Here is a 15,150-nt window from a genome sequence, read left to right on the forward strand (position 1 = left end):
GGGACTCCATGTGCTTAGAGAAGCTGCTGGGGATGCTCCCATTGACAGAGGGAAAGCTGCCCTCACAACCAACAAGCTAGCCCACTCCTTACCACCCAAATCTTGTTGGGCAACTGAGGGCCAATTAGGATTCCTGGGCATGAACAAATGGGCTGTAGGGCTCTTGTCTTAGCTGGGAATGCCCAGCTAACAACTCAAGTGGAAAAATGGGTCACTGGGCTTTTTCCTGGGGGAAGTTAAAACTTTGGTTGCTTGTTCTAAGGGAGTCAACATCAGTTTCTCCAGCAGAAAAGTTAAGGTTCCACAGAAGTACAGGTTCTCTAAGAGGAGGTCTTAAGAAAACATCACATCTTAGGGAATCTTTACAGACTTTTAAAGATGCTAGCAAAGTAGAGTTAATTCCCTGATCAAAATCTGAAACTGCTGCTAAATGTACCCAGAGTGTGAAATAGTTTCACCCTTATCAAAATATTTGAGCTATAAATTGCAAAACAGCTGGAAACTAAGAAGGTCTAAGCCCTTTACTGTGGAAACATACATAAAACTTCATCCATTTACTTTTACAAACCTCCCTACATGAAACTATTTGTTTTGCAGCAAACATCTAGACCATACTGGAAGGATAATCAGGGTCTCCATTAGTGGAAATGAAGAAACCATGAGGATAACTTCAGCATCTGATGTTCTAAGTAATGCCTGGTGGATGGATGGGGTAGAAGACTTCTAGAGAAACAGACCTGTCTGAGCCAAAACACAGCTACAAGAATGGCCGTGGCCTTGGGTAACTTGGGTTTCTACAGATTCTTTGTCAAAAGGGAAAATTGAGGAAAAATGAGATGTCCTGAAGCTCACTTGTGGACTACAACATCCAAAGGTGACTGTCTGAGGAGGGATGAGAAAGCAATAGCTGCTGCAGTTGCTCCTCAGACACCTTTGGATGTTTTAGTCCACAAGTGAGCTTCAGGGCATCTCATTTTTCCTCCATTTTCCCTTTTGACAAAGATTCTGAAGAAATCCAAATTACCCAAGGCTTCCTCCAGTGGCAAAAAATTGGCACTTACCACAGACTGACCACCCTTGAGACATCAGCAGACACCAACTGAACCTGTTTGCAAACTGGCTTGACCAGGGACATGTGCTGCCTTCAGAACACATTTAGCATCATGACCCACTACAACAGCTAAACAGTGTCCTGACACAGAGAAAAAGTGTGTGTTTCCCTGCTTGCTGATATAACAAACCATTGCTATACTGAGTGGGTGGCAGTACCTCCCTGAGGAGGTCCTGTAATGGTATGAGGACCATGCTCATCTCCAAGACATTTATGTCCAAAGAGGCTTTTTGTTGTGAACAAGTCCCTTGGATTATCTGTCCTAAACAATGCCCCCCTCCAAGGCAGATGCATCTGTGAGGACAGCCACTTTGTGCAAGGAAAGATGAAAGAGACAACCTGACAAAAACTGTAACAGTGTAACCACTGTTGTAGTTGCTGAGTCCATACCCCAAGAAATTTAGACTGGAGCAGACAAAGGGATGACATTTTGATGCCACTTCACCCTCAAAGCCCTGTAAAGATCCTATATACAGTACCGCACAAAGGGGACCAGGAAATATTTTCGCTGCTATAACTCAGACACAAAGCTGCCATGGCCAAGCAAAAGACAGAAGAGACAGAATTTTGACTTGCAGAAATGATATCGGTCTCACCCAGGACAGTAGCATAAAGATCAATTCATACAGGTGGAATCCGGTGAAAATCTGAACTTTCAAAAACTTCATTTGGGACTTCATAGTGTTTGCTGGTATTCCCAAGGACTGGGAGAGTTGCAACAAGTAGTCCTTCACTCAAATCCGCAACTTTTTTGTGGGAAGAGCTAGCGGCCACGCATCCAGAATGGGGAACACTTTTATTCCTAGCAGTTTACAATGCACTTCTGCAACCATCATTCATTTAGTGAACACTACAGGGTATGTGGTGAAGCCAGATGGAAGGGCCCTGAACTGACAGTGACCCTTCTCTACCCTGAAATGAAGAAGTTCCCCAAATGGTCTGGCTATCTTGATATGGAAAAAAGGCATCCTGGAGATCTATACATCACATGCAGACCCCCTTCTCTAAGAAAGAAAGGATGGCTTTTTGACCATCAACAATTTTGTCTTTGCCATGCACTGGTTTAGGCCTCTCAGCTCTTAGACTGGCCTGAGGTCATGGGTTTTCTTGCAGACCAAAATGAATCCTGAAGGTAGGGGAGGGTAGCCTTACTCTTGGGTACCTGTCAAATCTTCGAACGTTCAAAATTTCAAATGTTACATGGTCAAGACCAAATGTTCGAAATTTTGAGTGCTTGAAGACAGACTTTCAATGGTGCCATATGGTGCAGATAAGGAGAATTTCCCTTTTCTGCACTGAAGTGCGGTCTCGGAGTTGGTATATTTAAGTAGGGGGGATGTGGGGTGCAGGGGGGCTTGCCCCCCTTCCTACACTGTTAAAAGTGTTTTTATCATTTTTTTTTTTTTTTTTTTTGATGTTCGAACATCCAAATGTCGAACATTTGGTCTCCACCATGTAATGTTCGACATTTTGTTTGTTCAAACATTTAACATAGACCATTAATCTTACATTCTTGATCCGTGGATGGCCACAAGAATCTGTCCAGTCTGTTTTTAATAGACAATATCATGTAGAGTTTTTACCAAGCCATTTGCATATCAGGTAGGAGAAACATGTGAATGCCTTACCATATCCTTGTTTAGTCCGTCTCTGGGTTATTCATGTACAAAATATAAGGACTAAAAACTATCATGAGAATGTAAGGCTAGGCCTCTTACAATCTTTACAGATCACTAGCCTAGAAAGTACCTATGAACCTGAATACATTTCAGACTCACTCTACTTTGATGGAATTCTTGGATTTTTTTTTTTTAGGAAGTTTAACAAATCCAGTTTAGCCACAAACATTTAAGAGGGTGGTGTGTAAATAAGGAAAAATTAAACTGGTCTTGGGGGAAAGACGCAAAGGAAATAGTTTAGCCTCTGGACACTAGTTTGTCTGACCCACATGATGGCCTGCTATACAAGAAAATGCAGGGGGTTCAACCCTTAATGTCTTCCACAGTGGGAGAGTTGAGCAAGACCTCAGGAATTCTGCAGTGGGCCCCAAAGAAAGAGGACTGCAGAAATCCCTGATTTTTGCACGCTACCTCTGCCCCTGGGGCACTATCATTTCTGCAAACCGCTTTGCCCACATTAGTTTCTGTCAGAGCTATGCTGAATTGGCTGCAGATGTGCTACTTAAAACCATACGTTTTAGACCCTCTCCTAGTTATGGTAGAACATTTTATGCAGAGTGGAGAAGTTAGCTCCAACAGCAGTAAGCATCTACCCCTCCTGCTCACTCTCCTGCACCTTCTCTTTTACCTGTGGTCTTAAAATTGAGGAATCATCATAGAGGGAATTGGTGAAAGATGCCTTGAAGCTGAACACAAAGTTACAGTACTGGGACTATGCATGATACTGTATAGCAATTCTAGACCAGTCTCTGTAGGACATTCTATAGACTGTATTATGTATGGGGTCATATGGCTAGTTTACACATGTTGGCCACATCTGCAACTTGGGATATGAATTTACATCTCTGATCCGTGTGTGATATCCTCTTCAGCATTTCTAGGTTCTGATATCCTAAGCTGCAGTGTAATCAAGTCACATGTGTCATATAGTTCAGAGTGCACAAAGAATAGGTACCTGACATGTACATGTGCTTCACAAAGTGGATAATGCCTTGACCTCCTTGACAGGGGGGGGAATCATCCAAGAGTTATTTCTTTAGGGCAGCGACTACCACAGTGGAGTCAGTCAAGGTAGACTTACTCCAACATTCCTGGTCTTTAGGTGACCAGTTTCTTTTTAATAGACACTGTCATGTAGAGTTCTTGCCAAGCCATTTGGTCCACTTCTAGGCTATTTGTATGCAAAATATATGGGCTAAAACTACCATGGGAATCTAAGGCTAGGCTTACGATTCTCACAGGTCAACAGTCTGGTAAGTACTTGTGAACCTATGACAGAGACCATGCTGGCAGCAGAACTAACAACCCAAGGGATAGGCAGAGTGGAATTGAAAGCCTCCTGCAGTATACTTTCTTCAAGGGAGATGGGGGCCAACAGACCATGTTCCCTTTTGATGCATTAATTCCAGGAGTTCTCAAACTTGGGACTATCAGGGAGGAAGACTCCCCTTTACCAGATAAGTATCTGGGGTGTGGGACTCTTTAAGGGACTCTAGATATTGCATTTTGTATTATCTCTTTTGGGAATACTCAGAGAGGCCTTGTCCATGTGTGAAGCATAGGATCTGGCTCTGGATACCATCAGCCTATCAATGCAGCAGCTTTCTACCATTTTGCCCTTCTAGGATGGAGATAAAAAGGTCAAGGTATCAGATTGATAGGCATCCTTGGAAGCAAAAGATTCATTGCCAACTCCTGACATCTATCAACCTTCAAAGTTGTTTCCACACTGCATCTGAGCTTTCAGTAATTGATGTCAAAGGTCGTGGACATGAGAGGACTTATCAAGAATATGCACCACAGCATTCACAGCACAGCCATCGAAGACACCTTTGGTGTAGGAAACTCAAACAATGAAGTAGTTAATACTGACAACTTTCCAGTGAGCTCTGGAGCAGACATCAGTGCTGACCCACAAATTGCTGGGAATCTGGTCCCTAGTGATTTTCACCACTGAGAGGTTCAACACCAAGGCCACCAGAGCTGAAGGACGCAATGGTGCTGAAGACATAGTTAAACTTAGGACCAAAGCAGGGACCGATGACATAATCGTAGGCTCTTAAACTCCTGGAAACCAGGAATGAGCCTGGGTGGAAAAAGCAACTGATGAAGAAAAGGGAGGGGGGACCTTCTCTTGCTACCATGAATACACATCTGACCAAGGGAGTCTATAATGCACATACAATATTACCAACCCCTGTCCCAAGTTATGACAAAGCTTAGAAAGGTTAAAGCAAAGAAAGCTTTAAGGCAGAGGACAAGAAAGGCAAAACATCAATTTTAATACAAACACAAGCCTTTTCTATATAAACTTTAAATATCATAAGTTTATACACTCAGTGTTTTGACTTCATGGCCCATTTTTCATTATTTTAAACTATACAGTACACTACAGTGTAGTACCATACTGACATGTTTATATGCTTTGGACTTACTGATTGTTCCTGTGCAGGTAAGGTATTCTTTCTGTTTGACTTGTAAACATTTGAGGGAGGTTCACAGCTTAACTTCAATTGCAGGCAAAAAGAGAATGTGGGATAAAAACTTTTAAACTGTAAAGTAATGCAAAAACATATCTGATAGAAAGAAAAAACAACCCGTGTTAGCACGGATTCACAGGCTTATAAGTTTATACCAAGCCAGCACTATATTAACCACTACAGGCCTTGCCAACAAAGAACTCTTAATTGTGGGTTGATAGTTCAGAAGATAATGGTAGGAGGATATGTTAATTTGTAAGATAAATATACAATATTTTTAGCATGGATTACACTACATAGGAAGAAAATAGAAAATAGTTTTTGAAAAGAAGGAAAAAAGGAACAAAGAAGAAACAGGCAGGACTGGGATAAGATGATGTTTAGTTTGGCAGAGCAAGTCATTTGTAGCCAGTGACTCTTGGAATTAATTTATAGGATTCCCTCCATTCATCTAAATGAAATGTGGATGCTACTAGAGTTTTACGCTGCCTAATATGTATAGGAAGCCTGCTGTATGAGCAAGAAAGCTGCTGGGTAATGAACTTATCCCTGCATCAGGACTTGCTTATATTTTATTATAGAACTAGGTATTAACTGAGGACTTTCTCCTTTTCAGGAAAAAGAGGTCTAAGACAGCAAAGTCTGACATAGCTTGGAAGAAAAGACAAAGATACAGACAAGGTTATTAGTATATCTGAATAAGAATGCCTCCTTAATAACTGTTTGTATTATAAAATGCCAGGGTCTTTCTAGATGGGAAAGTTGTTTAGCAGTAGTCCTTTCAAATGGAGCACTGTATTCTGTAATGGGGCAAATAAGGGCTGTGTAATGGGAAATTAGGAAGGATTGGGATCTGGAAAGAACCCACAAGAGATGAGAAATGTTGAAGGATTCTCCGACAATAGTGGCATAAGCATACTTAAACACACCTTATCTATGGAAGTTTCTAAATCATGGGTCATAGGGTTATTCTCAAGGTGAATTCCATGCATGTGATCCTGGTAGGAGTAGAAGCTTTATACTACACTTCTTGGTGTTTAGGGTGAGGCCTAGATTAAAGCACTGCTTATTAATGGGAACATGGCCTTGCTGAAGTGGCAGCACACCTGAGGGGGGAATTTAAGTTAATTCCTAGCTTGTAGTCATCTATCATTTTAATTAGCAAAACGTTATTAGCATTTACCTAAATAAATAGGTAGAAATAGAATGCAAACAGAAAAGGACTTAGGACAGAACCTCAAGGGTGGTGTAGCTAGCTATCATTTGCTTTTTTTTCCCCCCAGAGGGCACCATTTATACTCATTAAGTGGGTTCTATTTGACAGCCAGTTACCAATTCAGTGAACTACAAATGCAATAAATGTTTAGCCGGATTAGCTTATTTATGATTCTATAATGGGGAATAGCATCAAATGCTTTGCCCATGATCACATAACAAGTGTGCTGTGAAATCCTTCATTTTGGGCTTTGGGTGACTTTTATAAAGATGCTAACAAGGCAAAAATGGTATGACCTGCAGATCTTGCAAGTCCTTACTGATTAGTTCCATAATAATACATTCCATGATTTTACAGCTAAAACTGGTAAGTAGGAATTATTGCAGTAGGCAGTTTGTGAACATGTATTATGTACGCTGACATATGTAAAAAAAAATGGCTAGTCAGGAAGTTAATATGAGCTGGTCAAGTGGTATCAAAATCTTTATAAAATTCGGTGAACATTAACCTAGATAACTACCCTGGTTAAGACTAGCTCTTAATGTAGTGAAAGGGATGGTAGTCATTTCTTTTACACTATGCCGAGGGCAAAATCCATGTTAAGTGTCTGTTAGAAACATCTGTTATGAGCTATGGGAGTTTCTTGTACATTACTTTTTCAAGGGTTTCATAGACTGGTGCAAGGATGGCAAATGGTTAGGACAGCAGTGGGCGCCTTTATGTTGAAGTACTAAGATTTTTAATAAGTGAGCTAGTCAGTAGACCTTTTTCAGTCATGACCAGAGGCAAAAGACAATGACAATGACTGAAAATAGACAAAACATTTACTACATTTAACATACAACATTTAAACATAGCTAGCCTTTTGTTTATAAATGTATGTGCAACACATTTATACACTCAATCGTACAAATCTGTCTAAGCCAGTTATACAAAGAATGTGGATGTTTACAGTTCTTTTAGGAATATTTTAAATTAATAACCTATTTACAGATTATGTATACTGCTTATTCTATGCCAGAAAGTAACATTTATAAATATTATATCCATCGTCTATTGTTAATTAATAATGTAAATTTCTGTACCTTTGAGTGATGCATACTTAGTCATTCAAAGCAAACATATCCTGTACATCATCAAAACAACTCTACTTAAATGGGTTTATCAGATGCCTATGTTCTCTGAAGTGAGGCAATTTTGTTTATGTCATACAGTGCTGTGGGAAGTGTATTCCCTTGTGCAGGGGTCAAATGTAAAATGCTTTCTCTGTAATGGATAAGGTAAATGAATGTCTCTGTACACTGGTTTGATTTCTTAAACTGTATAGTGGGTTTATTAAGAGTAATAGTTGTTTCAGAGGTGAGTATTAACTGACATTCAGAAATATGAATATTATGCTGCTTTCTATGATTTACTTATTTAACATTTGTTAACAGATACGTGATCTGATCCTAAGACTTTTTCAGCCACAATCCAAGCCTCTAGACATGTACAAAATAAAACAGTAAAGATCACAGAGCAGTACATATCATAGTAAAAATATCACAGAGCAGTACATATCATAGTAAAAATATCAACAGAGGAGAATCATACAACTAAACAAATGACAGTACAACACAAAATAACATAAAATAATAAGGCAATCACACTGTTGTATAGATGCTAAACCCAATATCGATAACATTTTCTGAGTTATGGTACATATAATATAAATGCACAAGGTTTTTTTTTTATATATGGTATTATATTATGCAATATATGCACAAACTGTTACAGAATGCATGAGTCTGCTGCAAATGCTCTCATGCTATTTGCTCATGATATACTTGCTTGCTGCCACTTGTTTTATTTCCCTTAAGAGCACACACAGACCGCAATCAGTCCAGGGCTGGTTTCTCCCTCTTTCTCCAGATCCCCAATAAGACTCCCACTGGCACAGGTATAGAGTTGAGATCTCAGCTGACTGGCTAAGCCAAGACCTCCAGCTCCCTCTCTGTCCAACCAGTGCTTTGTGTCCCTGCCCAATTAGCTCACACACACACACACACACACACACACACACACACACACACACACACACACACTTTGAGGTTTAATTTATACACACACACCTGGGAAAGGCTGGCACAAGTTTACCAGCTATGACCCCTTTTGCCCAGACTATACGGTAGTTTTCACTGCCACCAGCCAGCTCCTTATCAGCTACTTTAAGGCACTTAACAAAGGGTGTCCAGTCAGGAGCAGCCTTAGGTCAACTGGTGCCCTAGGCAAAAGGGCTCCACGGTGCCCCTTAATACACCATCTGGTGCACACATCCTGGTCTACCTACACCAAATAAATACTGGAAAAATGCCCCTGCTACAGCGGCGCCCTAGGCAGCCTAAGGCCAGTTACTTGTCCAATCTTACTGTGTAATGTTACTATTAATACAAATGGTAGCTTGACCAAGAACATAGCTATTAGGAGTGGCCTACACAGTATCACCAAATAAATATGAAAGTACTCTCAGAACTAATATCTCTACACAAATCAACCACAAATAAAACGTTTAAATATATTTAATAATAAATAATAAAAGAACAAGACAATACTAAAACATGCATTCACAGTGACAGAGTTAAATATTTCCTGTGTTTTTAAAACAACATTGCAGGATAGTCTCAAATACAGAAAAAATATCTAAACTAAGCTTTACTATATTCCTGAATGTATCTAAGAGAATTAATATAACCTAGTTAACTTAGTTAATAAGAGCAAGACAAATGTGGTGAATGAAATTCTAGTTGTTGTCAGGTCAAAGACAGACTACAGAATGCTGTGTCTCAGAGACCTCTCAAATTAATATCTCAAATATTACTGCTGGGATAGCTTGCAGAATGACATTTCTTGTGATCTGACTCTATCCCAGGGTGAAAACCCACTGCTGGAAGCTGGCAATATTTAGCATCTACCGGTAAAAATACATAGATAAGGGTTTTTCCTCAGATCTTTGGCAGATGCTGGAAGTCATAAAACAATAAAACACTTCCAAGACAATACAGAAAATCTCTCGTCACAAACTCTCTGGCGTAGCCTATAAAGTAATTTAATTTCAGTTATTTTTATAAAATATACTAGACTGAGGTTAACCTCCTGTATCCCAGTTTCCACTGTTAAAATATTTATATTTAAACAGTTACAATAGTGCATGTACATTTCTGTTCTTTTCCAGTAGGCTACACTGTAGTTACATTTCAAACAGCACTTTGCAAATACCTTCAAGCAGTTTGATATACACATGACATACAGTTCTAATACATTTGTAACACAATCATCTTGTATACATCATGTTGATATTCACAAATGACATATTATTTACAAAATTCCAAACAGCTATGCTGGCAATATCCCTCTTTGTCACACTCCTGCTAACTAGAAATGTCATAACTACTTAACCGTCTCCACACCTGATCCCATAAAACTGAATAGCCCTACCAGAACCCTAACCATAATTCTAACCCTAAAACTTCCTTCCTGCTTGCTAAGCCTAAAAATCCTCCTCCCTCCCCTAAAATCCTCCTCCCACTCTCTAACCTAAAGAATTCCTACTCTCCCCAACCTAAAAACTCCCTTCTAACCTCATAACCGTAAAACTCCCGTCCACCACCCTAAAACAAAGACTTCCTTCTTGCTCCATAACCACAAGATTTCTTTCCTGATCCCTAAACCTAAACACTCTTCCCAACTAATGCTATAATCTATACTTCCTCAACACTTTTGATGGGTCACCAAAGGAAAAAAGAGATGCCTGCACATTAACTTGTTTTGGGGGTGCCAAATAGCACAAGTCTGGATTTCTGAATATCAACAGTCTCTAGCTCAGTCTAGATTATGCCAAAATGCTAAAGTATTTTTTTTTGAATGCTTACTTCTTGGTAGGATTTGCCTGCCCTTATAACAACAGTATAATTTGCATGCATGAGGCATCTGCTACCTGGAAAGTCTCAAGAAAGGTCATTAATAAAAATGGAGAATATTATTAGGCTAAGTCCACAGTTTTCTGGATATTCTTTGGTAATGATACTTCTTTTTTTGTCTTTTTCCCTGTTAGAGGTTGCCACAGTGGATCACCTGTCCACTCATGATTGGCAGTGGAGTTTTACGGTGTCAAGTTGCCAGCCCGGCACCCAATCTTCCAGAGAAGGCGCACACATGCACACACTCACATCTAGGGCCAATTTAGAGTGTCCAATCTACCTACAGCATGTCTTTGGGATGTGGGAGGAAACCCGCGCGACCACAGGGAGGACATGCAGACTCCACACAGAAGGCACCCCAGCCGAGGATCGAACCAGAGAACCTCTTGCTGTGAGGCAGCAATGCTAACCGCTGCACCACTGTGGCCGCCCATTCTTTGGTAATGATACTAATAACTATAAAAGCCACATATGAAAGATAGTTGCCAAACTGCTTTATTAATTCACTAGAAAATCATCATCTATGTATATTACACAGTAATGCAGGACTAATGGCTCTCTCTGTGTTAACAGAAATGCACCTGTAAGTGAGCCTTCTTCCATATTTGAAAGTATGCCAACTGTCAGTGAATAAATTGCTAACTGTAGTGTGTATTGGCCTAAATCTTTGTCTGTTTGAGAGCAGATTGGAATTTTGGATATATATATTCAAATTTCTGACTACTTCGGCCTCAGTCTCAGTGGTGCAGTGATTAGCATTGTCACCTCACAGCAAGAGGCTTTCCGGTTAGATTCTTGGCTGGAGTGCTTTCTGTGCGGAGTCTGCATGTTCTGTGTCCGATCGACTAAACTTTAAAAAGACATGCAGGTAGGTGCATGAGTGCCTTCTCTGAAGGTTTGGCGCTGGACTGGCAACTCGACACCGTAAAATCTAATGTCAATCGTGATCTGCTGTGGCAACCCCTAACCAGAAAAGCTGAAAGACTTTATTCAAATATCTGACTACAAATAATTTTTTCCACACTTTTGACAAGTGGACAGATACTTGCAATATTGTATTAGTCAGCAACGGAGTTAGAAGATGCCAATTTTGAGAGCAGAATGAATCTTGTTTGTAGTTAGTAGGGAGGATTGTCATCAGTGATGACATGTGGAAGACTACATGGCAACAGAAATCTTGTAAAATGTTATGCTACCCTTTCCAGTCTAGGTTGAGATCACCTAGGTGTACTAAATTACGACACTTTGCCATTCCAACGGTAGTTTTCAAAGTGTCTTGTCATAAGCTGAAAGAGCTGATTGCTGTTTATCACATAAATTACCGAAATAGCTAATGAATTTGCTCTAAGTTTAATGAACTCAGTTGAACTAAATCTGACAAACAGTACTAGGATTGCTAGGTGGTTTTAATTGTTTCAACAATCAGCTATAACAGTATATTTATGCATATAAGACTAAGGCTTAATGAGCTCAGAATTACACCTCCTGGGGCAATTCTGGGTGGTATGAGTGAAGGCCTGATGTTGCAAAGCTTAGAATATCATTCCAGAATATAGAGCCTCTGACTAAAAAGAATTTGCTACATCAATATAGAATCCTGATAATTATTGAGAAAAATGAGTGAAAAATAAGCTTTTTGGATAATGCTACACATTCTGATAAAAATAATATAGAGAGAATAAGAATATGAAAAAATGAAAATTTTACCCTCCACTGTTTTTGTAGCTAAAATCCATTACAGTTTAAGCAAAGTGCACAACATCTTCAACATGTTTTCAATCCATTAAGAAACATTCTTAAAGAAGAAATGAGTGCGGAAGACCCAAATTTAATTCATCACTTTTGAGATGCCATTTTGATATCTGTCAGACTTTGGATGGTATGAGCTCATAGCCAGTACTGGTCTTGACTTTATTCACAGTGTTCTTCAAGTTGTGAGGAGAGATATGATTTGCAAATTTTCACCAGAAATTTACTGTTGCAGAGTCCTATAAGATACATGTGGGGTACTTGCGTATTATCACAACCAATAAGTCATAACTGTTGAAATTATGGACAAAAGAGTCATTGTCTTTAATGTCATGAATTTTGACTGATTAATAACCTGGATGCGCTATTTTACTGCTCTGTTATTCAGAGTTGAGATGAGATGAGCACCATGTGAACAAAATGTACTGGCTTGTTGTGATAGTCGGTTGCGAAGAAACAGAAATGCAGTTTGTGAGCTCTTTCTTTACATCCTTCACATACTATGTTGGTCTCCGGGAGTGGTATCCTTTCATGCGTGTGTGTGTGTGTGTGTGTGTGTGTGTGTCAAGTGACATATAGGTATACTCTTAAAAGATTCACGTTTGTAGACGTTGTTTTTCCCCCTTTTGGATGATTTCGGAACCGTCAAGCTTTAAAACATTTCTGGGAAGGGAATAGACAGAAAATGTCAGCGCTTGAAAGGAGTATGTTTCTTTGCTGTCACTGTATGTGTTTTCAGGATCCACTTTTTGGTAAAGCACAAAGAAACACAGTTGTAATCATTTCATAATGACATATTTTTCACAGTTTATACATATAACCAGGTGGTTCTGTCATTGGGATTCCGAGTAATTACTCTGCTTTACATTGTTTTGCTGCATTCTGTTTGTCACAGTCGGGTCTTTAAAATGAAATCAGTTGTTGAAGGACGTCAAGCTGGAAGAGGAATCTGGGGCTTACTACTGCTCCTGGTTGATCTCCCAATGTCACACACAGCTGCTTAGTACCTTTCCCAGCCCCTGTCAAACCACAAAGAGTCACTTCAATAATTATGAGACATTTGGAATCTGGTTGCAACTCCAGTTTCTTGACATACATACCATAGCTGAAGAGTTATTGGTCCATTTCAATAAAATGGGTATGAGATACGGTCTGTGAAAATCTGCATCCTCACATATGAATACATATAGAAGAATATGCAGAGAAATGTATAAAAATAAAGAAAAATGGTGTGTACTAAATGCAATTAGACAACATTTAAAAATCTTCATATAAAAAAAATATACAACGTGGAAAATGTTCTAATGAATAAATATATGTAGTCTGGTTACTAATCCAGAAAACAATATATACAAAAGAAGCCAAAGATGAAGATTAGTACAGGATTTACAATGGCAATTTTGAGTATCTTCACTAAGAAGTTTAGAAACCTATTTTCATTGTCAACAAACACATGAAAAGATAGGGAAGGTGATATATTTCTTGTATAAAATATATCTAACCAGTTTCAAAATGTGCAACCATTCTCCTCAGCCTAAAAGCAGTACTCAGTGCCTAAAGAATTTATGACTTTACATATTGAAATACATGACTTAGTATTTAACTAAACTACTGACTGGCATACTGAGTTCATTTCACCATGGATTTTGCAAACAATATATTAAGTCTTACCAAAACAGCATTATAAGCTTTCACTCTGTAAACGAGATTGAGTCCTTTACATGTGAATCGTAGACAAAGAATTCCATGAGAAGCAAGGTAAGATGCCACCGATACCAGGTGAGAAAAATTCATATCTCCTCCCGCTCCATGGGTAAGTATAACTCCATAAGTAAAAGTTTTGATTGGGAGAGAAATCATTCCATCCAGATGTTTATCCCCAAATGGTATCTTCACTTTCACCTAAAAACAAATGCAAGCAGATTCCACATCACTGTGTTATATACTGCTAACAAAATACTTTTGTTATTGGTGAATTTTCAAAACTCATATGAAATTAATTTGCAGCTTATCAACTATTGCTTGGCAAAGACAAGAAAAGGTTTTAATTTGAAACGTTAAGTCTATATAAATCATGTGCTCCCTCTAAAATAAATGTAATCAAAAACATGAAAACTGCAATAAAAACTTAAGAACAGCCACACTAAACTCCGTTAACTACGATGCAAGAAAGTGAAATTAAATTACAAAAACTTACAAAGACAGTATTTTTATATATCTTTAAGAGCAGTGTCCCAGAGATAAAAACTATACAACCTATGACTTAACTGCATTGCATCATGAAAAGAAGTGCCTATAACGCAGTTAAGACAAGCTAAAGGACCTGTCAACACTGTGGCACACTGGATTTCTTCATCAATATCAGTAACTAGGGTTAAGAAAACATTTTAGTTACCAGAACAGAGCTGAAGGTTAGGGACACAGTCTTACACATACTGTTTTAACAGACAGAGATGACATTTACAGGCAGACAGATATGCGGAGTAAGTTAAAAAATAAAACAGAAGCAAAGAAAAGGTTTTTTTGAGGTAATGTGAAATTGCAAAAGCAAAATTAAACCCACCTTCATAGGAGAAGAACATTAAATAGCTCACTGTTTGCTCAAGTGGCAGTTGTCAACTTTTGTTACCCACAGATCCCATATTTTGAACAAGTAGAACCTCATTATGTGCATACACATTTTATCAGGATAAGAAAGATTAACTCACAAAGACCTTACAAAAGTGTACTGTCCACGGTAGTGAAGATGTAAATTGAGATGGAAGCCTTCTATGTGTGAAGAATAAGCTGCATCAGCAAATTGAATAAAAGGAGGCATATAGCAACACCTTAAATGACTTTTTAAAGTGTGTAATTGCCAAAAATTACTAACTCCATGGGGAACTGCAACATTCCCACTTATCATGTCAATAAAATCTTCTCTTTGTTTCTCCAAGTACCTCAGTTTGCATCTTAATGC

At 38.9% G+C, this 15,150-nt stretch overlaps 1 protein-coding gene across 1 annotated transcript in view; it reads right to left on the reverse strand.

Moving 5' to 3' along the window:
- The window catches only part of TEX30 (testis expressed 30), a 78,225-nt gene that overhangs the window by 26,715 nt on the left and 36,360 nt on the right, over window positions 1–15,150 (reverse strand). Inside the window, exon 2 of the mRNA XM_044059746.1 lies at window positions 13,863–14,093. Within this exon, the coding sequence (XP_043915681.1) occupies window positions 13,863–14,093 (231 nt within the window). The remainder of the gene's footprint in view (window positions 1–13,862; window positions 14,094–15,150) is intronic.

This window comes from Protopterus annectens, chromosome 17.part0, assembly GCF_019279795.1.
Source record: "Protopterus annectens isolate FY-2018-M chromosome 17.part0, PAN1.0, whole genome shotgun sequence".
Classification (NCBI taxonomy): Eukaryota; Metazoa; Chordata; order Ceratodontiformes; family Protopteridae; genus Protopterus; species Protopterus annectens.